General features: G+C 40.0%; 1 protein-coding gene across 1 annotated transcript in view; it reads left to right on the top strand.

Annotated features, from left to right (window-relative positions):
• The window catches only part of LOC112112030 (vacuolar protein sorting-associated protein 41 homolog), a 141,657-nt gene extending 120,677 nt beyond the window's left edge, over positions 1-20,980 (top strand). The window contains exons 24-29 of the mRNA XM_024207732.1: positions 2,407-2,547; positions 4,253-4,389; positions 14,285-14,384; positions 15,208-15,252; positions 18,896-18,975; positions 20,772-20,980. Coding sequence (XP_024063500.1) covers positions 2,407-2,547; positions 4,253-4,389; positions 14,285-14,384; positions 15,208-15,252; positions 18,896-18,975; positions 20,772-20,852 — 584 coding nt within the window. The 3' untranslated portion in view covers positions 20,853-20,980. The remainder of the gene's footprint in view (positions 1-2,406; positions 2,548-4,252; positions 4,390-14,284; positions 14,385-15,207; positions 15,253-18,895; positions 18,976-20,771) is intronic.
• Positions 20,981-25,666: the final 4,686 nt, after the last annotated feature.

Raw genomic sequence — 25,666 nt, 5'->3', positions numbered from 1 at the left:
TTGCAGAGCTTAATAGCTGTGGTATGTAACGTCTCACTTAAGTCAGCCTTGTACCAGAGGACTGGAGGATAGCTAATGTAACATTGATTTTTAAAAAGGCTCCAGAAGCAATCCTGGCAATTATAGGCCAGTTAGCCTAACTTCAATATCAGGGAAGTTGTTTGAAACTATAGTAAAGAACAGAATTATCAGACACGTAGAGGAACATAATATGTAGGGGAAGAGTTAATGCAGCTTTTGTAAAGGGAAGTCATGCTTCACCAATCTATTAAAATTCTTTGAGGGGGTCAACAAACGTGGAGAAAGGTGATCTGATGGGTATAGTGTACTTGGATTTTTAGAATGCCTTTGACAAGGTCACCAAAGGACCTTGGTGGGAGTAAGGATTTGTGGGATAAGAGGAAAGGTCTCTCATGGATCAATAACTGGTAGATAGGAAACAAGGGGTAGAAATAAATAGTTTTCACAAAGGAGAGAGGTAAACAGTGAGGTCCCCCAAGGGTCTGTACTGGGACCTGTGCTGTTCAGCAAATTCATAAATGATTTGGAAAACAGGGTGAACATTAAGATGGCAAAGTTTAAGATGATAAAACTTACAAGATAGTACCAAAGCAGACTGTGAAGAGTTACAAAGCAATCTAACAAAACTGGGTGACTGGGCAACAAAGTGGCAGATGAAATTCAGTGTTGATAAATGCAATGCACAAATATAATCCCAACTATACTAACAAAAAGATGGGGTCTAAATTAGCTGTTACCACTCAAGAAAGACATCTTGTCCGTGGTCTACACTGGGGAGGAGATGGATCTAAGTTACACAACTTCAGCTATGTGAATAACATAGCTGAAGTCGACTTACTTAGATCAACTTACCATGGTGTCTTCACCGCAGTGAGTCGATTGCTGCCGCTCCTCTGTTGATTCTGCCTGCGCCGCTTGCGGCACTGGAGTACAGGAGTCGACGGGAAAACGTTTGGGGGTCGATTTATCGCATCTAGACTAGATGCGATAAATCGATCCCCGCTGGATTGATTGCTGCCCGCCGATCCGGCGGGTAGTGTAGGCATATCTTTGGAGTCATCATGGATAGTTCTCTGAAAACATCTGCTCAAGGTGCAGTGGCAGTTAAAGCTAGCAGAATGGTAGGAGACATTAGGAAGGGATAGATAAGACAGAAAATATCATAATACCACTATATAAATCCCTGGTAAACCGACTTCATGAAAACTATGTGCAGTTCTTGTCACCCCATGTCAAAATAGATACATTAAAGTGAGGGGTATGGAGCAGCCTCCATATGAGGGGAGAGTAAAAAGACTGGGACTGTTCATCTTCGAAAAGAGATGACTAAGGGAGGATATGATAGAGCAGTGGTTCTCAACTGTGGGTCCGTAGCCCCCTGGGGGTCTGTGAGCCTCAGCTGGGAGCAGAGCGGGGTTGAAGCTGGCAGCGACCCCCTCCGCCCCCCAGCCATGTGCCCCCCCCACCCCCAAGCTTGTTCCAATTTTGCTTACAGTCTTGGAACTTCAAATTCCACCCATCCTGCAAGAAAACTGGACTTTTGTTTTGTTTATATATATATATATATATATATATATATATATATATTTTTTTTTTTTAAAGTACTCTATCGTGTAATGTAATTCTCTCAGCAGGGTGGGGAACCCTCTTCAGGATGAGAGGAATTGTAACATACAGCCCTGGAGTCTGTGTGTATTAAAGCTGTGGTGGGCAGAACTGACAATAGAACAGGAAATTTACCTCATGGGTCTCATTTAATATGAAAAATGTTCTGTATGTATGTTGGAAGTGTGGAGGAACTCTTGGTTTCAGAAAAGAACTAATAGGTTTACTCAATACAAGAGATGGTTCAGTCCACTGTAATCCAAGTATTTTATAGTCATTGCAGCTATGAATGTTCAGCATCTTTGGAAGATGAGGTCCACTTAAAGAGAAAGTGTGTGTGTTTGTGTGTGTATGTATATATATGTGTGTATATGTATATAATAAAATTAGACTTATTCAGCCTCAGATGTACCTGCAGTGCAGGAGAGAGAGAATTAACATCACTTTGCTTAACCTACCTCTGTATAGTTATAACAACATTTTAAGGCCCAGATTCATCAAAGCACTAAAGCATGTGCTACAACCCTATTTACTGTAATGGGACTTGAGCAGAGGCTTTAATTAAGCACATGCTTAAATACATTATTGAATAATGAGGGACTTGAGTATGTGGTTAAAATGAGCCTGTGCTTAAGTGCTTGGCTGAATTGGGGTCTCAGACTTCACCCTCTTGTTCGTGAACCAGGAACAGTATAAACAGTACAGATGTTTATCACAGGGTGCTTTCTGCACATTTTTCTTTTGTGTTTTTATAATTCCCGTATTCCTTTTTTCTTCTAGGCAGAATGGGGAATAGCCGTAGTGCACTGAAGATGATAATGGAAGAATTGTATGATGTAGATAAAGCTATTGAATTTGCCAAGGAACAAGATGATGGAGAACTATGGGAAGACCTCATTTTATATTCTATCGACAAACCACGTAAGCAGAATAAGCTCCAGGCAGCTTTGTATGTATGTTTGGTGAAATGCAGTAAGCTTAGGGGGAGGGGGAGTTGAATTATCCCTGTGCATGGCAAAAAGAATATGTTCTGATTCTTTTTGGAGCCATGCCAGGTTACCTAGTGCAAGAGGTTGTATTGCAATGTAATCATTTTTAATATTGGCATGCTGAGGAAAAAGTCCTCTACTATTGCAGTATCTGGAGGTGAGAAAGGGCAAGTATTTAAGCATCTGATGTCATCCTACAACTTTTAGTAAGTGTATTGTTACCTACAGAAATTCATGAAATATTATATTACTTTTAAATTGGTTTGAAGTGAGGGTATATTTTTATACCTTCTGAAAAGTTGATCTTCAGGCTACATTGACAGAAAGTTTGAGCTATTGTATAAGTTTTCATATAGTGTATGTGTCACTTTGCAAATTTCTGAAAATAAAGATCAGCCTAGATCTTTCTGCTCTTTCACCAGATTAAATGTGTTGAATTCTTTACTTTGGTGAAAACAAAAGATCTTTTAATATTATTTTGTGGGGTTTTTTTTTCCCATTTGCCCTGGCCTGAGCATCTGCTCTGGGTTTACAGCTCAGCTAGGTTACTGACAGAATGTCAACACAATAACATTTTTTATTAGAGAGCGGATTCAGGAAAGAATATATCATTGGGAATTTAAATCACTTGGGGAATCTTTAAAGCTACCTACAATATATGATTGTGTCCTCTTTTGGAATTTCTAAAGCCAAGGCTATAAAACTATCTTGATTAGGCACCCCTTTTCCCAGGCACTGAATGTCTCATGAGATTACTGTTGGGATGCAGAGCTTTTCACCACTTGGCCACTAATTCAGACCAGTACCAGGTAACCAGAAATCATTACCATTTCTTAACCTACAAGAGATGAGTTTCGTGTTCTCAAGTCCAATACTTGATGGGCAGAAAACCATCATCAAGCATGTTACTAATTACTGAGGAGAGAGAGGTTTTCAAGATGAAATGTTCATGAGTTAAACACCTGAGCAAGTGGAGAAAAAGGCCCCACATCACCTTGGGAATTCTACCAGCCCCCTTTGCCTATGTACACAGCCACTCAAGTGGACCTGCACAATTCCTGGGCAGAGGGAAGATGCTAGATCTTGAATTGCTCTCCTTCCCAGAGCTCCATCTGGGTAGCTGATTGGCCAAAAAGTAAAGGGGGTGGAGCAAAAGGCCGTCCTCAGCACTGCATGAAACAGCATTTCACGCCTGTGGGAAAAGCCTACTTGAGGTTCAGAGAAGTGCTTGAAAAATATTTAATTCTTTATCCCATGCTTCCAAAGAAAACATGCATTGAAATTAACCTTCTGGTTCAATGTGTTCAGGTGCCCAAAACATTCAGCTATGGGCACACTATAATTTCAAATTTGCGTGTTATTTTTGTTGTCTTTTGAAGATTTGGCCAATTAAATACTCTGGGTTTCCTTTTCAGAGACTCAAAGACTTTTGTGTTAATCAGCCAATCACAGTATGTCCTCTTTCCTGACTCGAGAGATGTATGCAAGAAATATATGAATGTGACTTAACATTGCCTTTTAAGGAAAGAGCTGTCATAAAATCAGCAGAAGGCTATTGGCTGTTATCACAGCACTCTAGTATTGGGCATTTTAATGGGGCTTCATCTTACAACTTTTTTACATCTTTTTTTATACAGCTTTTATTACTGGCTTGTTAAACAACATTGGTACCCACGTTGACCCCATTCTTCTGATTCACCGCATTAAGGAAGGCATGGAGATTCCTAATCTGAGAGATTCACTGGTGAAAATTCTCCAAGATTACAATTTGCAGGTAAATGCAGCTCACGTGCTCTCTTTATCTCTACTTCTGTGGTATTCCGCCGCAAAGGAACTGAAAAACCACTTTGTCACTGAACAGCCGGATATGGCCACAGACTAAATCAGACAATCATGACTTCTTATATTGAGATGCTTGGGTTGTGGCACTGCATTATTTTGACTCCGGCTATGTCTACACTATGAGGTAGGGGTGTGATTCTCCTGCTCATGTACACATACTCGCGCTAGCTCTCATTGAGCTAGCGTGAGTATAAATAGCAGCGTAGCCACAGTCGCACTGGTAGCAGGAACAGAGGCATGCCTAGTAGAAACCCACTGGTTCAAAGTGGATTTCTATGTACTCTGCACGGCTCAGCCATGCCTCCACTGCCATTACCCCTGCTACCCCTTGGCTCCCTGTGGCCGCGGTTTGCTGTTCCCAGCCAATCGGAGCTGCGGGAAGTGGCGCCACTTCCCGCAGCTCCCATTGGCTGGGAACAGCAAACCACAGGCACTGGGAGCTGAGGGGCTCCGTGCCTGTGAACGCTCCAGGTAAACAAAACGTCCCAACCCGCCAGCGACTTACCCTGACAGGCTGGGAGCCAAAGCTTTCCCACCCCTGAAATATAGGGTCGGTTTATGAAAGGGTCATACAGTTTTTGCTATTTTTACCTATCCATTTTGGGGGGGTTGGCTTATAAACGTTCCTCCCAGATTTTCCCACCCTTCTTACCACTGGTTAGCTCCACCCATGGGAGTGATGTGTGCATGGTTATAAACAAGTCACAGGTGGCCTTTGTACTTTAAGGACAGTGATGGTGTACCTATCCTGAGCAGCCCTACATGATGTGTACTGAAAAGGTCAGTGGCCACTCACACTGTTGGTATCGTGGACGAAGATGAACTAGTGATAACTTATAGTGGGATTTATTTATTTAGTTAGTCCTAGCTTTAGAGGTTTAAATGACACTCTCCTACCTCATGATTACCACCACCAGCAGTGTTCAAACCTGTATTACCCATCTTTATACCTTTTTATGTAATAAACGCACAGTCAGTTAGATATGTTAAAACTTGTGTTTATCTGCTAGTTAGTACTTTAGAGAGACAAGGTAAGTGAGATATCTTTTATTGGACCAGCTTCTGTTGGTGAGAGAGACAAGCTTTCAAGCTTACACAGAGCTGCTCTTCAGGTTCTTCCAGAAGTATTAAATTGAATAAAATGTAGGCTAAAGCCACAACTTGAAAGTTCTTGTATTTTATATCTAACTCTTTAAATCTAACTCTTCACTGAGATGAATATTAAATCATAAATCAAGTAGGCCACTGACAACTGCATTTTAATTTATATAGCCATAAAATTGTGCATTCTATTAAGTGGGTCCACTCATGCATCAAAAGTGACACAGGCCTACGAGCGGTGGTTTATCTAACAGCGAATAAATTCCTATTCTGCCGCCAGCATTTGAAATATAATTAAATCACAATCAGAACTCTGGCAGGCATACCAAATTGCACCAGGTTACATTGAAATTCTGATAATAAAGCAATAATTTACTATTTTTAATTCCTGGTTTGTTTTCAGCTGTTTTAAAACATTCAGTCCTTTTTGGAAAATAGATAGCAAAAACAATCTTTAGTTTTAAAGACTGTACGTAGAATAATTTTGATAGCATGTCTTTAATAACTAATTTACACTTGTATCATAGAGGATTTCCCTGCTAATCAACCCACAGTCATTTATTATATTGCAGCAACCCTTAAATTCTGTTAGAATACCAATGTCAAGTATTTTTCTTTTGAATAAAGTATTTTATTGTGTTTAAAATCTTGTGTACACTGTAAATTCCCAGACCTACACTTGGTTTACCTGGAGAGCATGTAAGTACACCTCTACCTCGATATAACGCTGTCCTCGGGAGCCAAAAATTCTTACCGCATTATAGGTGAAACCGCGTTATAGCGAACTTGCTTTGATCTGCCGGAGTGCGCAGCCCCGCCCCCCCGGAGCACTGCTTTACCGCGTTATATCAGAATTTGTGTTATATTGGGTCGCGTTATATCAGGGTAGAGGTGTATTCTAAAAGTACAAGAACATTTTTGTTATTAAAAATCCTCTGTTTAAAACTCAGGACATTCAAGTTTAAGGTTACTCTTTGAAGAACTTCAAACATTTGAAACTATGGACCTGCACATCTGATGAGTCCAAATAACCTTAGCTCTGCACCTGTAGCAAAGTCTCTTGACCCAAAATTCTCAAACTTCGGTCTGTTTCTTCCCTACTAGAAATGATGGTGGAAGTTACAAGTGCCTAAATATAATTTAGGTGCATAACTTTAAACACTCATATCTGGAAATTTTGACATAAGTTTTGTGGACCTATCTTTAGAATGAACAGTGTTCTGATGTAGAAAAGACCAATAAAAATATTCTTCTTATTCAGTCACTTGTTGCACAGTTTAAGCATCTCTCTTTTTCCACATTGATAAAATAGGAGTCTCTTCAGCTTCAGGATGTAGTAATGTGGAATTTAGTTTACATTAATCACGGAAGTTAGCAAATGTTGCATATGCATCATTGTGATAAATTTAAGATGGAATTTTAATTCATATTCCCTTTTTTTTTTTGCTACAAGTATCAGAAGGATAGTGCAGAAGACATCCCTTACTCTAAGATCTTTTTTTGTTTATATCAAATATATAACCAATTTTTTATTTAGTATTTTTAATAACTCTGACTACTCAAGTACTATGACCTTTTTTCCTTAGGTCTATTGACTGAACCTAAGTTCTCTATCATGATTGGTTGAATACTGATTAAAAATCCATCCGGAAAATTTATGTTGGATGTTTTCAGTTTATTTCCATCCACCTCATTCTTATTTTGTCCTAAATACAATATAAATAAGCTGCTGGTTCTCAGAGTGACCACTAGAGGGCATATCACAACTTGTACAGCCTACCTGTGTCTATTGATAACAATATCTACATGGTGTGTGTTTTGTTGTGACAGTTCTTCTTTCTTCCTTGATTTCATTCAGAAATTTAAACTCATTTAGGCCCCAATTCAGGAAATAATTTAAGCATGTGCTTATTGATTTTCATGGCATTTAATCATGCCCTTAAATTTAAGCACATAAGTGCTTTCCTGAACAGGGATGGACTTGAGGATATCTTTATGTATTTTGGTGAATCAGACCTTTATCAATTAAATGGAAGTCTGTGTGGCTGGTAATCAAATTATCTGATAGTATCTGCCCTAAGGCAGTGTAATGTGACCGAAACAGAGGATGAAATTTTCATTACTTTCAAAGGGTTTGGTTCATGAGGTTATTTATTAAATAAAGTGAAAGGTACTGTATCAGTTTCACATTTTTCTCCTTGTTTCATTCTCCTGATTCTTTTTTTTCCTTTTTACTAATCTCATCCTTTTCTAGAAAAGAAGTTAGAGTTCCTGGGGTTTTTGCTATAGAGGAACAATCATTTTTTGTCTTCTAAGAGAATTTGATCCTGCTGCATTTATGGTTTCTTTGTAAATTTTCCCCCTATTTCACTGTTAATGAATGTAGCTCAATCTTGTCTAATGGGACCTACCTATATGCCCTTTTCATCCTAATAATGGCACATGATTCTTTAAAAACATTCATTTTTTCCATTGCTTCTCTTTTCTGTACATACCGTAGTTATTGAATTATCCTGTTTGTCTTTAAACTCCCTGAATCTATGTCAGTGGAATTTTGAGCTCTGACATAGAACCTCTTTGCACTGTGATTTTTTTCTTGCCTATTTTATTGAATTATTAGCAGAATAAGGTCTGACAGTGAGTCTTTTACAGGTTTTCCATAGCCATAAATGTGTCTACCGGTGCATCTATTCTAAAGCTTCTCTTTCTCAACACTTATATACTGCCTACATTTTTAGGTACCAAATAGTTTGATTTTTTTCTTCTGATTTTAATTTGTTTTACTCATTTCTATTACATAAGCAAACACTCCTTGAAAGTCCTGTTTTCAATAATTGCTTCTGGCAAGGAGAATGGACTTACATATAGTGGTTTAGACCTCCTAAGGCTTTGTCATTCACACACCTGAAATATAAGTGATGAATCCTTAGGTGGTAGCTTGAAGTCTTATAACATTTTAAATAGGGGAACGCTCCTATTCTGCAAAATTGTTTCATCCAGCTGTTCTGTCAAAAAAGCCTCCAGACATTTTTTAAAAGTTTAAGCCACTGCTCTATGGTTTAAGTGGAATTTGTCTTTCACTGTGGTCCTTTTTGGAGGAAGAGGGGGGAGAAACCCATAGGGTCAGAATCAGATGTCTCCTGAGAAATAAAGCAGGTATTAAAAAGTTAGAGGTTACTATTTTAAACTTTTTATACAGTGTAGAACTGAATTCAGTTCATTGTGCTTTGAGGTTGTATGATTTAATAGTTTGAAGTAGTTAGTACTGGAGAATATGACTGTCACCCACTGGCATGCCCAATTTAAAATGTTTAGAGATTTGTCTATGAATTTATAAAATGTATTTCAGGTGTATAATTTGCTAATTTTTGGGACGTCCTACATAATTCATTTGCACCTGAGTGTGTGCGATTTCAGTTTTTGGAAACTGTTCACTTAGCTGTAATCCACTCTGCTATGATATATTCTTTCAATTAGTTTTACAGCTGAGTGTTCCACGTTAGTTTATTCACTCTTTCTTAGAGTACAGATAATCAGAAGAAATGGTGCAATCATTCTCTTCTTACAGCACATTTTGTTTGTAGGATTGTCAAACTAAAAACTGTGACTGAGAGTGCTGTTTGAAAACTGGTTTCATGGAAATTAATTATTTCAAACCATCCAGAAAAATGGGAACTTGCGACTTATTCAGGGTTGTTAAACTTGCATAAACATGCTTCATGTTGTGGAAATTCAAATGTCCTTTTCCTTGGTTCTGCATCGTTAGGGACTCTATAATAATACTGTACATAATTCGGCACCATTGATTCCAGGCTTGCATTTTACAATATTGCTGAACAATAATGTCCATCTAATGAAATGCATTAGAGAAATGCAGAAGGACTGAGACTTTCACTAACAAGAAGTGAAAGCTAAAGCTTTGATTAATTTTCTTGGCACCCAAAACGTCTGTATAAATAACTTGTCAGTGTGAAATACATTTGAACAAAAATAAACTTTGAAGGATCTTAGTTGTCAGTTTGGAAATGTTTATTACATGTAATGTGTTCCCAAGTGTCTTTTCTTGGAGGATGTAGAAGGAATCATAGTAACATGATTGGCTCCCTTTTTCTCTTTCCATTTTTAGGTGTGTTTTGTTTGTTTGTGTAAGTAGAGATACAGATTGGCTGGGGTGAGGGAATTAAACTGGCAAGGAAGTTGCCCCTGGGAGGAGAAAGACAAGGATCTTGGGAAAGGAGTAACGAACGTGGGTGTAAGATGGAGGATATAAGTGATTGGGAGTGGTGGGGCACTGTAGGAAAATGCCTGCCCATCCTCCTTTTTGTGGGGGTGAGAAGTGAGGTGTAGGAGGAGCAAGGGAGCTAGGGGGAAGGGTACAGCTCTTATGGTAGTGTATTTTAAAAGAATTCTGCTCTCTATGGGAAGACAACAAAATCTTACTTGGTGATTAAAAAGGTGCCCCATGATGCAGCTTCTAGTAGTTTTCTGGGGGCATGAAGACATCTTGGGATGATCTTGGGGCCATGAGAAGGTTTGACTTCTGCTGTCACTTATAAAAGGCAGAGGACTGAGAGAGCCAGCAGTAGACAATGTGCAGCTCTCCATTTGGTGTGGGTGATTGCTCCTGGTTGAGAAGTGTTGGTTGTCTAAGTCAGAGCATGCCTGGAGCTTCCAGATTTGAAATGGGGCCATCAGTATTTTCAATAGGATTTATTATCCCTTCTCAGCAAACTCTTCTTTCTTATGGAAGTGAGGAGCCTTTATCTTGGTAACATACTAACTTGAGTCTTCAAATTTAGAGCAGAAGTGCAAATTCTTCCACTGATTGTCCATATGGAGCACACGCACCCCAATCATACGAGATTGGTTTCTTTTGGCCAGTAGTGTCCGCTGGGGCTGTGCCTGCACTTTAGATATCCTTGTGCAAGGATCCCCATCCCCAGCAAGCGCCTAAATGGCCAAGCAGGCCCAACTATCCTTCTTACCACCTGTGGAAATGAGACTGAACTCCTGCAGTGTCCACCTTTTCTCTGCACACTGTGTGCCAGTGTGTGTTAATTAGAAGCACAGTTACTGACCTACAAAGCTTAATAGAAGAGGTTCTCTATTTCAGCATCTCAATACCAGCTTTTGGACTATTTGCTAGCCCTGAAACAAATCTGGGCTTTCCAGCAGCTCCGTAAGGGTCCATTTAGTAGCAATATCTGCATATCACCCTCCAGGGCCATACTATTTTTTCCCACGCTGCAGGTCTAGATTCCCTAAGGACATCATTCATGTTTTTCCTTCCGCGTGGGAGTCCCTTCCCTCTTCGGGAACCTCAGTATAGTACTAGCAAGGCGATGGGTCCTCCTTTTGAGCCTTTAGCAACCTGTTCCTTATACTACCTGTCTATGAAGGCTGTTGTTAATAACTATTACATCAGCTTGACGGGTAGGGAAGATAACCGGTACTCCTTATACAGTTTCATAAGGACAGGGTCGCTCTCAGACCTCACCTCAAGTTTCTGCCCAAGGTTGTGTCAGAATTCCATATAAACCAATCCATTCAACTCCCATTTTGTTTCCTAAGCCTCATTCCACCCCAGGGGAAGCTAAACTTCACACACTCGATGTAGTAAGGGCATTGTTGTCTTACATCAACAGGACAAAATCATTCAGGAATACTCCCAGGTTGTTGATGGCCTTGCTCAGCCCTCTATGCCCTTGGAGGAGGGTGGGGAGCAAGGACATGCAGGGTGCAGTCATGGCTCCAGCTGACACCTCTGACCAAATGAAACTGATCTTGTGCTCATGGGAAGTGTGCGCATCAAGAAGGGAATCCATGTGGACAAACATGCTGAAGAAAATTTTCCTTAATGATGAGTTGTCCCCTTGCTAATACCTTCAGTCGTTCATCTTGGGTGGCTCGCTTAACCTGTCTTGCTAGCTAGAAGAGCTGAATGAATAAATTATAAGACCAGAAGGGACCAATGTGATTCTAGAATCCTAGAAACGTAGGGCTGGAAGGGACCTTAACGGGTCATGTAGTCCAGCGCCCTCCCCCCAGCCTTGCCCACCACTGCACTTAGGCAGGACCAAGTATACCTAGATCATCTCTGACAGGTGTTTGTCTAACCTGTTCATAAAAACCCCCCAACCTCCCTCTGAAAGTCTATTCTAGTACGTAACTCTGCTTATAGTTAGCAAGTTTTTCCTAATATCTAACCCAAATCTCCCTTGTTGCAGATTAAGCCCATTATTGTTGTTCTACCTTCAGTGGACACGAAGAACAATTGATCACCATCCTCTTTATAACAACCTTATGCATATTTGAAAACTGTTGTTAAGTTCCCCCTCAGTTTTCTTTTCCCAAGACTAAACATGGCCATTTTTTTTAACCTTTCCTCATAGGTCAGCTTTTCTAAACCTTTTATCCTTTGTTATCTCTCTTCTGGAATCCGATTTGTCCATATTTTTCCTAAAGCACTCCAATTTGTCCACGGTACTCCAGCTGAGGCCTCACGAGTGCCGAGTAGAGCAGGACAACTACCTCACGGTTTTACATATGAAACTCTTGTGACTGCACCCCAGAATTTTTTGTAACTGCATCACATTGTTGACTTAGCCTTTTTTGTAACTGCATCACATTGTTGACTTGTATTTTTCATCCTCTATAACCCCCAGATCCTTTTCAGCAGTACTCCCACCAAGCCAGTTATTCCCCATTTTGTAGGTGAGCAATTCATTTTTTTTTCCTTTCTAACTGTAGTACTTTGCACTTGTCTGTCTTGAATTTCATCTTGTTGATTTCAGACCAATTCTCCAATTTATCAAGGTTGTTTTGAGTTCTAATCCTCTTACAAAATGTTAGCAACCCTTCCCAGCTTGGAGTCATCAACAGATTTTATAAACATGTGCTCCACTCCGTAATCCTAGTCATTAATGAAAATATTGAATAGTACTCGACCCAGGACAGCCCCTGCAGGATGCCACTAGATTCATCACCTGAGCTAGACAGTGAACCATTGATTACTACTCTCAGTATGGTCTTTCAAGGAGTTTTGCACCTACTTTATAGTAATCTCATCTAGACCACATTTCTGTAGTTTGCTTATGAGAATGTATAGGAGACTGTCAGAAGCCTTATTAAAACCAAGATGTATTACCTCTACTGCTCCCCCCATCCATTATGCCAGTAACCTTTTCAGAGAAGGAAATTAGGTTGATTTGGCATGATTTGTTCTTGACAAAGCCATGTTTGCTATTACTTATAACGCTCTTATCCTCTAGGTGCTTACAAATTGGTTGTTTAATAATTTGTTCCAATATCTTTCCAGCTATTGAACTTAGGCTGACTGGTACATTTTAAAGATAAGTACTATATTTGCTCTTCTTCAGTCCTCTGGCACCTTACCCATCCCTCTTGAGGTCTCAAAGATAATTGCTAATGGTTCCAAGATTGTTTCAGCTAGTTTCTTAAGTACCTTAGGGTGAATTTCATCTGGTTTCACTGATTTGAATACATCTAATTTATGTAAATATTCTTTAACCTGTTCTTTCTCTCTTTTGCCTAATGTTCCTTTCCCCTTGTTAATATTAATTGTGTTAAGTATCTAGTCACAATTTACACCTTTAGAGAAGACTGAAACAGAGTAGGCATTAAATACCTCAACCTTCGTGATATCATCTATTAATAGTTCTCCGTCCATACTAAGTAGATGACCTACATTTGTATTGGTCTTTCTCTTGCTCCTGATGTATTTATACAACCTCTTATTACATTTTATGTCCCTTGGTAGGTCTAGGCTTTAGACTTTCTGATTTTGTTCTTGCATGTTTGTGCTATCTTTCATATTCATCCTTAGAAATTTGTCCATATTTACACTTTTTGTAGAATCCCTTTTTGACGTTCAGGTCATTAAAGAGTTCCTGATTCAGCCATAGTGGCCTATTAGTATTCTACATCTTTTTCCTTCATGTTGGGATAGTTTGTTGTAGCACCTTTGAGAAATTGCCAGCTCTCCTGATCTCCTTTTTCCCTTAGATGTTCTTCCATTGGAACCTTACCATAGGCAAGTTCATCCATTGTATTGAATTGAGTGGGTATTTAAAATTTTTGACCCCCTCCCTTCCTTTCTAATTAAGTTTGTCTTTTGAAATTTTATAACTTTGCTTGTGGTTTGGTTATAGTTAAAAATTTTGCTTGCTTAGATATTTTTGGGGAGAAAGTAATTGAACCTTTCTTTGGCCTTGTCTACACTTACCTGGGGTTCGACGCGCAGCATCGATGCATCAGCGGTCGATTTAGCAGGTCTAGCAAAGACCTGCTAAATCAACCGCAGATTGCTCTCCCGTCGACTCCTGTACTCTACCTGAATGAGAAGCGCAAGGGAAGTCAATAGGAGAGCGTCTCCAATCAACATTGCATAGTGTGGACCTTGCGGTAAGTAGATCTAGGTACGTCAACTTCAGCTACATTATTCACATAGCTGAAGTTACGTAACTTAGATCGATCTCCATTCGTAGTGTAGACAAGGCCTTAGTTTCACAGGGAATCCCAAGGTTTAGAATTTGCGAAGCACTGATATAGGGAATGCTTCAAGTACTGAGGTGGCATTTCTTATTAGTCAAATGAGAAGTTTTTAAGGTTGGCCTCATCATGTATGACAAGATCTGAGTACAGTTTTCTCCATTTGCATGTATAGTAATTGACTTAATCTTATCTGGTTGTGTACTTTGTGATAGATTTTGCTACGTGAGGGATGCAAGAAGATACTTGTTGCAGACTCACTGTCACTATTGAAGAAAATGCACCGAACTCAAATGAAAGGCGTCCGCGTGGATGGTGGGTACAAACAAAATACGGAAGTCTTCAAAACTGTTGAGCAGTATTCTTTGCTTTTAGACTATGGGTGCCCAACCAAGGACAATATTGGAAGCTTGCCAAGGGCCTGGGCCTCATACCAAATTTACAGAAAATGGAGTATGATGCTGCTAGCCCTCATCTTTAATGAGGAATTGCTAGCTTCTGGAAACTACAGGGCCCTGTGTCAGTACTTTATCTTGATCCAAGTAGTCTCTGCTCTGATCAAGATAAAAAGTATTGCCTTTTGGGAGCTGTTGGCTACGCAAATATTCTGTTAATCAGAATATATAACCTAAACAAGAAATTACAATACATCTTTTAAAGATACCTGAAACTATTTCAAAAGCACCTATGATAAAAAAAAAATAATCAGCCGTTGTGTAACTCCAAGGAAATGCAATGATAATTCCAACACGAGAAAGCCGGACATTTGTAAAGTCAGAGGATCAGAGCTTCTGATACAGCATATGTACATGAAAAAAACAGCCATATATTTTTTTAACCTCTTTCAAAGCTCTTCCTGTGAGTTTACAGCTCTGATCTGACTGTCAATCTAGGTGTTTAAATGGCACGTTCTCCACAGAATTTGAGCACCTTACTACATATTTTCATGCTGACAATAAGGCTGCTTCTATTTCATACTTAAATTTTTAATAGACTGCATAGAGCATTATAAATAAATAATTCCTCAAAATGCAGCATTGGATGCTGGAATTTCTATAGTAAAGACAGGGCCATATCTGCTTGAGGCATGATGATAACGTTCTTTGTCATTAATTTTTAAATATTTGTTTTCTTACAGAGGAGAATATCTGTGAATCGTGTCTTTCCCCTATACTTCCTTCAGGTAGGACACTTGGTGGGAAAGAGACCCTGTGAGAGAAAATCCTTTTTTAGGAAATATAAATCAAAAATTATTGTTGTTCGTGGAATAAACCTGTTACAATCTGAGCATTTGAAAACACATTGCTTCATTCAGTGCTAAGATATTTGCACTTACAGTAAAAAAATTTAAAGTTGTCCTGGTTAACATTGTTTTGTTGTTACGTTGCTGATAAATTAGGGAACATGATCGTTTAAAGTTGCGCAATACTCCCTTATAATGTTGTTTGGCAGCCGCCTGCTTTGTCCACTGCTTGCAGAAAGAGCAGCCCGTTGGAGCTAGCTGGTTGGGGCTTGGAACCAGGGTGGACCGGCAGCCCCCCATCAGCTCCCCGCTCCCCTAAGTTCCCTGTGCAGCAGCCGCCCAGCAGGCTATCAATTGTTGGCAGTTCAGCTGTCCCTCCCCCCACTGCCATGTGCTGCTCCTGCCCTCTGCCTTGGAGCTGCTCCCCGGGAGCCTCCTGCTTGCTGTGCCCGGGGGATGGGGGGCAAGAGGGGTGCTAATGTCAGGGTGTCCCCCTCCCCCCCGCTTACCCCATCTCCATAGAGCGGAGGGGGACACGACAGGGCTCAGGACGGAGGAAGCTTGCTGGCGGCAGCAGCTGCTGTCTCAACTTGCTGATCTACTTAAAAAGGCAGTGTACTTAGAGTGGGGTCAGCGTACTTAAAGGGGCAATGCGTATCTCTCTCTCTCTCTCTCTCTCTCTCTCTCTCTCACACACAGGGTGTGTGTCTCTGTCCGCCATGCTGTCTCCCCTCCCTCCATTTGTGCTGCCTTGTAGAGTGTGAGGCTACATTAACAACAATGCGTTAACCCTTGAGGGCTCAGCTAGTGCTAGTTCATCATTTAGCAGTAAGGCATTCCCTGGGAAATATCCCACCCTTTTCCACCCTCTGACTTCCACCTCAACCAAACTTCACAATCATCATTGCTGTGTACAGTAGTATTAAATTGTTTGTTTAAAACTTATACTGTGTGTGTGTGTGAGTGTATATATATATATTTTATATATACACACACACACACACACACACACACACACACACACACACACACACACATATACACACCTCTACCCCGATATAACATGAATTCGGAAGTAAAGTAGTGCTCCGGGGGGGCAGGGCTGCGCGCTCCGGCGGATCAAAGCAAGTTCGATATAACGCGGTTTCACCTTTAACGCGGTAAGATTTTTTGGCTCCCGAGGACAGCGTTATATCGAGGTAGAGGTAGGGGTGTGTGGGTGTGTGTGTGTGTATATGTATATGTATATGTATATGTGTGTATATATATATATATATAGTCTTTTGTCTGGTGAAAAAAATTTCCCTGGAACCTAACCCCCCTCTCCCCCCCATTTACATTAATTCTTATGGGGAAATTGGATTCACTTAACATCATTTCGCTTAAAGTCACATTTTTCAGGAACATAACTGCAACATTAAGCGAGGAGTTACTGTATCTTATAACAGACTGCAGTTTTAAAACATTTTCTGAGATTAGCCCTGAAAATAGAAATTCAGCAAAGCATTATTTATAAAGATATATATTTTGGGAGGGTGTTATATCACAAAAAATATGTATAGTTGTTTTTTTTCACTTGTTCCTCAGCATGAGAAGGTTATAGCTTGATTCAATAGAATAGGTTGGCCTGAGCCCTCCAAATGACAATACTTATGGCTAAGTATTTGAATAAGATTACTTTCTTTTTAGTGAAAAAGCCAGCTACTGAGCAATGGCACAGAGCATTCAAGGAAGCACTTTCATTTCAGTTTTGTTTTTTCTTCATCATTTGCCAAATTGATGTGGACATGGCGTAGAAGAGAAAGTAGAACTGAAATGGTTTTGTCAGACCATGGGCTAGATTCACAATGTAGTTCTGCTGTGTTCACCTCCACCAACATCAAGCCTAGCACAGGCCTCTGGTAGTAGAAAATCTGGAAGGGGGGGATGTTCCAGTGATGGTTGGCCACCTATTTTTAATGCATTAAAAACTGCATATTAATGATGCGTGAAGTGATTCCTGTGTGTGTAACTTTAGCGCCCTCGTGGCCAAGATGGAGTCTGCTCTGCAGGCAGCTCTGGCCAAGAGAAGGCGCGCGCAGGAATGCAGCAGGAGAAATCCCTTCCACCCCAGCGGCACCTGTTCCAAACCCCCAGAGTGGAGATATCCTATCTCCTAGAACTGGAAGGGACCTTGAAAGGTCATCGAGTCCAGCCCCCTGCTTTCACTAGCAGGACCAAGTACTGATTTTGCCCCAGATCCCTAAGTGGCCCCCTGAAGGACTGAACTCACAACCCTGGGTTTAGCAGGCCAGTGCTCAAACCACTGAGCTATACAATGGATATAACAAAGGGAAAGAGGGATGAGAGGAGAAAAACAACAAAGGGAAATATAGGGGAGCGGTAAAACAGGGTTGCATCCAAACCAAGGCCCCACAGGCCCAGTGGTAACACAGTCTGGAAGGTCAGACACTGAGCAATGTGTCTGCACACAGTGTTCAGGAGTCCTGAGCAAAGTTCCAGTCCAGTGGTGACTCTTGGGTGCTCCTGGTCATCTTCGGCGCCAGTGAACTTTCCCCAACAAACCCCTCCGGTGCCCTCTTCTGCTGCTCTCTGCAAAGCCACACAGAGCGACCACCTCCCCACTTAACTAGCTACAGCCTCCCTCCTTGTTCCCAATGCAGAGTCCCAAGCCCCAGTACTCACAGCCCCATGCAGCTCTGGGCAGCCGTGCTACTGGGTCCAGATCCGGCCTGTCCTTCTCGGGCGATTCCTCCCGAGTACAGTCTCCTCCTGGCTCCTGTCCGGGGGTGTCCCCGATCGGCCCTGTCCTTCCCAGGCTTCAGGCAGATTCTCTGCTGCTCCCTTTGGGAGGGCCTGCAGGCTGCTCTCCCTCTCAGCTCCAGCGCCACCCCCTGGAGTTTCCCTCCTTTTTTCTTACTCTCCCTTTCCCACCTAGGAAAAAGATTTAAAGGGGCCATGCTCTCTAAACCCCAAAGGGGTTACATGTGTATTTATGGACAATCTATGTACTATAAGAGTTATTCAGAGGCTTATAACTTGGGCGAATTTTCATGGGGACATCAAAAGGCTGACTGCAGAGCAGCCCTTTGCCAAATTTAAAGTCCTTGCTCCAAATCATGCTAGAGCTTCTCAACAAACAGTTGTAGAATTTTTTTTAACATGGGCAAAACAATCTATTTTCCCTAACCTTGTTCTCAGAAGTGGTTGAACTGTTTTAGCTGAGATTCCCTCCTTCCCCCCACCAAAAAAAATCAGCCTTAGGCAGACATGCTGTATAGAAAATTTCAGCCCAAATGGATTAAGTTTAGCAAAGTTATAAGCACTAGCAAATGGTCTTTCATGATGGAAAGTGTTGGGCAGTATTAACTGTTGGCGCTACCTGAACCATCTATAATAATCTGTAAAATTTTTGGAATACGTTAAGCTGAAGGACGCTACCTAAATGTAAAACGTTACTATTATTCTGCATAAATAATGGAATATGTCAATATCTTTTGCATAGGTAAGGTAAATTATTATAACCATCAGCTCCCTTGTTTCACTATCTCATTGTAATGTATTTATTTTCTCCCCCCCCCAGATGCATCCAAATCCTTCAGTGTGACAGTGTTCCATTGCAGGCATATGTTTCACAAAGAGTGCCTCCCTGTACCTAGCACAGTAAGCAACCAACTTAATCTCGGTGGATATGAGAGATCACCTTCATCAAGGACAAAAGGACAAATGGTTTGCTTTTGCCATCCACAGAGAAGGGCACATGTTTGTCGGGGATTATAAAATGATTATTACAATTATTCCTGACTGTATCTCAGTATGTGTCTAGGAGAAGGGTAGTTAACCCAACTGCAACCAAAATACATATAATTTAAATGAAAACTGCTGCTCTCAGACAAGAAAAATATTTTGATTTTTCTCACATCTGAATATGAAATGCATTTCAGAGCCTTAGTGAATGAGCTGTTTGATTTTGTTTTTTAAACTTTTCCATAGCAGCTCTCTAAGATGTGTTTTAATTTAATTAACTTCCATAATAAAACAATTTCTTAAGAAACTTACATTCACTGATTTGATCTGGAGAGGAAAACATCTTCATGTTTTAGTGAATAAATATTTAAATAACTTTGTTTATATTCACTTTTTTTGCTGAGAATTTTTGCTTTATCTGTTGAATTAAATTGTTTTGGCTGTAGAGTGAAAACACAATAAATAACTTTATATATATATATAAATTGGACAGGGATTTAGAAATAAAAGCATCAGAAAGTTAATAAAACAGGAAAAACAAGTGAAATTTAAGACATTTTTTACTTGTCTGTTTTGTTGTAAAGTAAAGTCATTGTCTAAAGAACTACTCCCTCTAGCAAATGTAACAAACTAAACAAGGCATCTCCGTATTCGCACATCAAAAAGTATATATTTAAATATTTATCACAGAGATCTTTATTTTACTAGTGTGTTCCCATGATAATAAAGCCTCTTAAATATTTCTCTTAAAAGCAATTATTTGTTGGCAATTTGTTGTTGGACCAGACAATATTTACTAGCAATAATTACCGTACTATGAATTGGATTATCTGAAGAATAGTCAAATTTTGGCTCAAAGACCAGGATGCCAAAAGCCAATCTGAAATTTTGTTCCTGGACAAAGAAGGCTAGATAACATTTACGGGGATTTGTTTTAAAAAGTTGACTTTTATTGTAATTGGTACTGTAGGAGTCTTAATATTGTGTCTAGTGTTTCTGCTGAGCAGTTGCTGTTTGGTGCCGTGCCGGTTATAGTTATAGGAAGCCTGCTTGATGCATATAGGCATAGTGGGGCATATTGGAGGAAGAATGATGCAAACGTAAGGAACGTATGAGGGTAAAAGCAGGAGTTAAAAAATTGTTTGATTTGGGTAACAAAACATAGAGACTCTGGCCCAGATCCTCAGCTAGTGCAAATCAGCCTATCTCCCTTGAAATCAATGAAGCTATGCCAATCCACACCATCTGGGGATGTGGCTCAGAAATCCACTCACAGCCAGATCCACCAGCACAGATCTTCCAAAGAGCGAGGACAGTGTGCCAAGTAATTTGTGCTGTCTTTGTTCCACATAGCTGTTCACATAAGTATTTAATCCTCATAAGGGCAGAATTTGGCTTCAGTGTATGTTTGTTATATACATACACATCGTTCTGAAGGGTGTCTTTTAGAGCACCTGCAACGGCGAGGAGGAATATACTGCTTCTTGGCTCCAAGCATAATTATTTCATGCATAATACATTCTGTTATACTGCCTACCTATGTGTATGTGCGAACGTGCACAGGAGGTATGCGCTCGCTAGAAAGCTGTAGAATTCATGGAGTGACTTACATTTACCTTCCCAAATTCTGAGGTAAATTTTCATATGACAATTGTTTTGTTGCAGAATACAGAGTACTATCTAACTAACATACCTTTCTTTTAAATTTCCAGATGTCCCCATTGCAGTTCTGCAACATCTGCAGTGCTAAGCACAGAGGACCAGGCAGTGCGATCTTGGAGATGAAAAAATAGCATTCTCCATATACTCTCACACATGTCTCAGAACCATTTTGTGGCACTAAGCAGTGCCATTGATGATGATGCTGTTAAGAGATTGTATATAATTCTGAGTGTTATTTAAAACAAATTTCTAAAAAGTATCAGTTTACTGAAATTTCCTTCTATATCTCCAGAAAGAAAAGTGGCAAAAACAATATATATTCACCTGCTATATCTTTGTTACACAATGCAGATTTCACCAGTCATATCCTTATTCTTCACTAAGTAATGAAAATATAAACCTAAATGGAAACAATTGGAGATTATTCTTGGCACATTGTATTACAGAATACGTGTACCACAGTTTGAAACCAAATCCGAAACCACAGTTAGATATTTGTATGCAAGGTCAGTATGTGTAATTCTCATTGATTTCAGTGGGACTGCTCAAATACTTAAAGTTAGGAAGTTAGTACCTTCCTGAATTGATACCTAAATAAATAAGTTATTAATAAGTTCCAGTGACTGTACATTTTCACCCATCTTGTTAGAAACTGGTTATTTTATGTCATTTGCAGACATAACCTCCATGGTGCTTTCATTTGTATAGATATTTACTATGTTAAGCAAATGCTTCTTTTTTTTTTTTTTTTTTTTTAACTGGAAAGTTTTTAAATGTTACCAGTGAGTGTCTTTAGTCTGTTGCTTAATAACTATAACTATAGTATCTCTCTTGAGTTGCTCAAATATAGAAAAACATCTGGGCTTTACAAGAAAATATCTCCAAGAGCTTCATAAACCAAAAGAGAGAAGGTCAAATAACTATAGTTTATGATGCCAACAAAAATGCAGTGATTTTTTTCTTGTTTCCCTGATGCTCTGTTTTTATTATTGACATACAGCATATAGATCCAAGGGGGATCAATCTTCAAAAGATGAAAAAATTATACAGACACCACCTCTTCAGAGTTATTGCCACTTTTCTAATATACTTAAAATGTAAAATATGTGTTCAGTATATATGAGCTCTTCAGCTGATCACTCTTGTCTATACTCTTTCACCTTCATAAGTGACAGCTCCTCAGCTGATGTAAATTGGCATCACTCCACTGAGATCAATGGAGCAATGCTAATTTACATCATCTGAGGATGTGGCCCAGAGTATTTAACAAATCAATGCTTCATTCTTTGTTGTCCCATTTATGCTTTACAAGTACATTATAAATGGGCTTTGTTACCTCTGGTGATAGTAATGCTGTATATCACTTAATATTGGAAATAAAATTGTAAGTGTTGCATTAAAACTAGTATATCTTCAAAGAAGCCAAAGGTGTAAGCAATGAAATTGATCCTATGGAATTGACCACACTATGATGAGGCGTCACCCCGAGTCCTGTGATCTGGGTGGTGATTTTCACCCAAAGCGATTGCCATCTAATTGTTTTGCAGTATGTTTTGAAATAGAGGTTTCGAACATGTTCTCAAGCAAACTGTATAGATCTTTTAAATCTAGGTCCATTTCCTTTTTTCCGTATATTATGCAACATGGTGTCATTTAGATCAGAATTTTATCATAATTTAAAGCAAGGAAGTTGTTTATTTACTGCAACTTGGTCTTAAATTCCATAAGGCTTAGTAGTGTTCAGTGACATAAATTGCTAGCCTGCTACCACTTGAGACCATGTGTGCGTTGTAGACTTGCACATACTGTACATTTTGCAAGTAATTTTAAATCCATGCATAGATCTCCAGTCAGAATGTTCTCTAAGCCCAAAGCTTCTTTCACTTTCATTTCATTCAGGGACCACCCTTTTCATGTTGCAGAACTATAAATGTGCTAATTTTGATTCAGTAAGAAATGCCCTGTAGTGGGTGATGCCCACTGAGTCCCCACCAGACCACAATTTGGGTTGCTTCCTTTCTCTGACACAAGAGTCCTTCCCCTGTTGTGGGTGTATAAAATCTCTCCAAAAAGAAGTTCCTTTCCCCTTCTCTAAGGGCAGGGAGGAACAAAGTAAAGAAAGGGGGTGGGGGGGAAAGGTGCTTAGCCTCTTGGTCAGTATCTCTGTCACTCGTTTTGGTCCTGGGTTGTCTGTAGGCTTTTTATTGTCCTAATCAGGGTTAGAGTCCTTCCTTAAACAACACCTTTCTCTCCCCCCCCCCCTTTTTTTTTGGCTAACATTTGGTCTGTACCTGATACAGGCAGACTGAGGGGCGGCTGGGGCAGAAACTGTCTCCCTCTTCTTTGATCTCTCTCCCTGTAATCACCTGTCTCTGAGGCACAGCAGTCTTCCTCAGTTACTGTCCCTTCCTGTGGCAGGCTTTCACTTTTTAAGCTTCCTTCCTCCAGACAGAACAAGCCTTGCAGGTGTATCTAGTTAGTGCTGGCTGAACCCAGAAGAACTCATTACCGTCTTCCCTAATAAGGTGAGGGGTGCCCCCTCACATGCACAGTGCTGGTTTTTCATCTTTTTTTTTCTGAAAAACTTTTTAAATCATAGGATGCATCCCAGGTTAATGTCTAAAACTGGTTTTCAACCTGTGGTCCGCAGACCCCTGGGGGTCCGCAGACTATGTCTAAGATTTCCAAAGGGTTCTGTAGCTCCATTCTAAATTTTTCAGGGGTATGCAAATGAAAAAAAAGGTTGAAAACCACTGGTCTAAAATATTCAGCAACCCAGGTGCTTTTCTTTTAAAGATCAGGTTTGGGCTGAGAAGTAGCTGTAAAAAGTTATATAACATTTCAGCAGAGACTAGAAAAATATTTATTGAAGCTCCAGTGAAATTTGATGAGCTGTCAATTTATCAATGTGCCTGCAGTTCCCACTTCAGGCCAAGATAAGCTAACTTATAAAGGTACATAGGAATGTTCCAGTACAATAATTCCAATCTAGTCCTTTGTCATTCAACATTGACCAAGGCTGGGTGCTTCAGAGGAAAGTGTCAGACCTTGTAATGCACCTAATTTTGCAGTACTGCATTGTGGGTGGATAGGGATGGCTCAGCCTGTTTTACTCAAGTGGGCTGTCCAGGTAAATGTATTTCAATAATGATCAGGCTTCAGTTAATTTTCTCAGTCTTCCTGTTTTATTTTGAGAACCATGCATTTGCTTTGGGATATCAGTGGTTTAAAGGCTTGCTCATCTTGTCAGTTTTTTTTTTTTTTAATAGAATATCAGGGTTGGAAGGAACCTCAGGAGGTCATCTAGTCCACCCCCCTGCTCAAAGCAGGACCAGTCCCCAGACAGATTTTTGCCCCAGATCCCTAAATGGCCCCCTCAAGGATTGAACTCACAACCCTGGGTTTAGTAGGCTCAATGCTCAAACCACTGAGCTATCCCTCCCCCCGGTTGCATGCAGACAATTCCCAGTGAAGTCCGTGATTGGTCTCTGGGGTGAAATCTTGGTCCCAGTGAAGTAAATGGGGGTTTTACTATTTACTTCAAGATTTCACCCTAAGACTTCAAAGTCACTGTAAAATGACAGCCTGGGTTTCATATCTATTGTTAGTTCACTGACTCCATATCAGATGTGCTCTTTTCATAGATAAAGAGGTTTCGGTACTTGGCAGCCCTGTACTGTACAGGTCAGGCTGGGGTCTTTCCTTCCCCATGTCATCACTAAAGATAAAGGCTTGACGCTGTGCAGTGCCCAGTGCTCTTCATCTTATTACACCTTCAGTGGTATCTACAGTCCTATTGTCCTCAGTGTAGTACACAGGTGTAGCTGTTTAGAACTTAGTAAGCATTCTGTTCATTCACAAGGAGCAGCAGAATGCAGCTCACCCATCTATTTTGGCTACAGTGCTAACAGAAGTAAAAGGCAATTACTTTATATCACTGAAGTCAGCAGCTATGATTCTTCTTATTTATTGCCCTTGTGCATATTTAATGTTCAATTTTAGTCACTTTTCAGAGCAGACTCGTACTTCTAAAGTACAAAAATGACAATCCCTTCACGGCCATTTTGACCTACACCTTGGTCATATTTGAAATAAATATCATGGATGCTCATTGCAAATTACTCTAATTTACAAATTTGTCAAACAAATGAAGACAGACAACAGCTAAGCAAGGTATGTTTTGTAATAATAAATATGTATTAGTAATATGATACCTCACTGAAATGTTGCCTGTTAAACTTTGGCTGATGTTGATATTTTGTGGAGATTATATGGCGTGGCCTACTGAGTGTCCACCGAACAAAGTTGATTATTCTCCACCTTGCACTGCAGGATATTGCACTAAGCTCTTTGGGACTATCTTTTTGTTTTGTGTGTATGTACAGTGCCTCACACAATGGGGTTCTTGTCCATGACTAGGCCTCCTAGGTGCTACCGCAATACAGATGATACTTTAATTTATTTAATTAAATTAAAGGTTTCATTTGGATTTCCAGTTTTTCACAATATGTTGCTTACCTGCAGATATTGCTAAATTCACCATTTCAGCACCTAATTTGTTCAGTTGTGTGGATTTTTGCAATGCCTGAAAGGAATAGGGCTAATGTGTACATATATTTTTATTTAATTTCACCCATTTATTAGGGCACCTGTTTCCAAGCTTCCCACATTCTCACCAATGACCACAAAAGTATAAAACAGAAATCACTAAGAAAGAATTATACAGTTCAAATACCCATTTTCTTTGTCTTGTCAGGCTATGACGGAAACTGCAACATTCCCTTCTTCTGTCCCCAAAAGTTAATTGCCCCACCTATGAAAGGGATTGATTCCCAGACTGATAGCTGGAATGAAGCAAAATGGGGAGTGGGATTGGAAAAAAGTAAAGGATAGTGTCAGTGGAAATATATAGGCCTTGCAGCCTACCCTAAAGGTAGGCCAAGAG

The sequence above is a fragment of the Terrapene carolina genome, unplaced genomic scaffold (assembly GCF_002925995.2).
Source record: "Terrapene carolina triunguis isolate 2854851 unplaced genomic scaffold, T_m_triunguis-2.0 Scaffold179, whole genome shotgun sequence".
NCBI lineage: Eukaryota > Metazoa > Chordata > Testudines > Emydidae > Terrapene > Terrapene triunguis.
The sequence above is the reverse complement of the archived record's forward strand: the minus strand, read 5'-3'. Positions and strand labels throughout refer to the sequence as shown.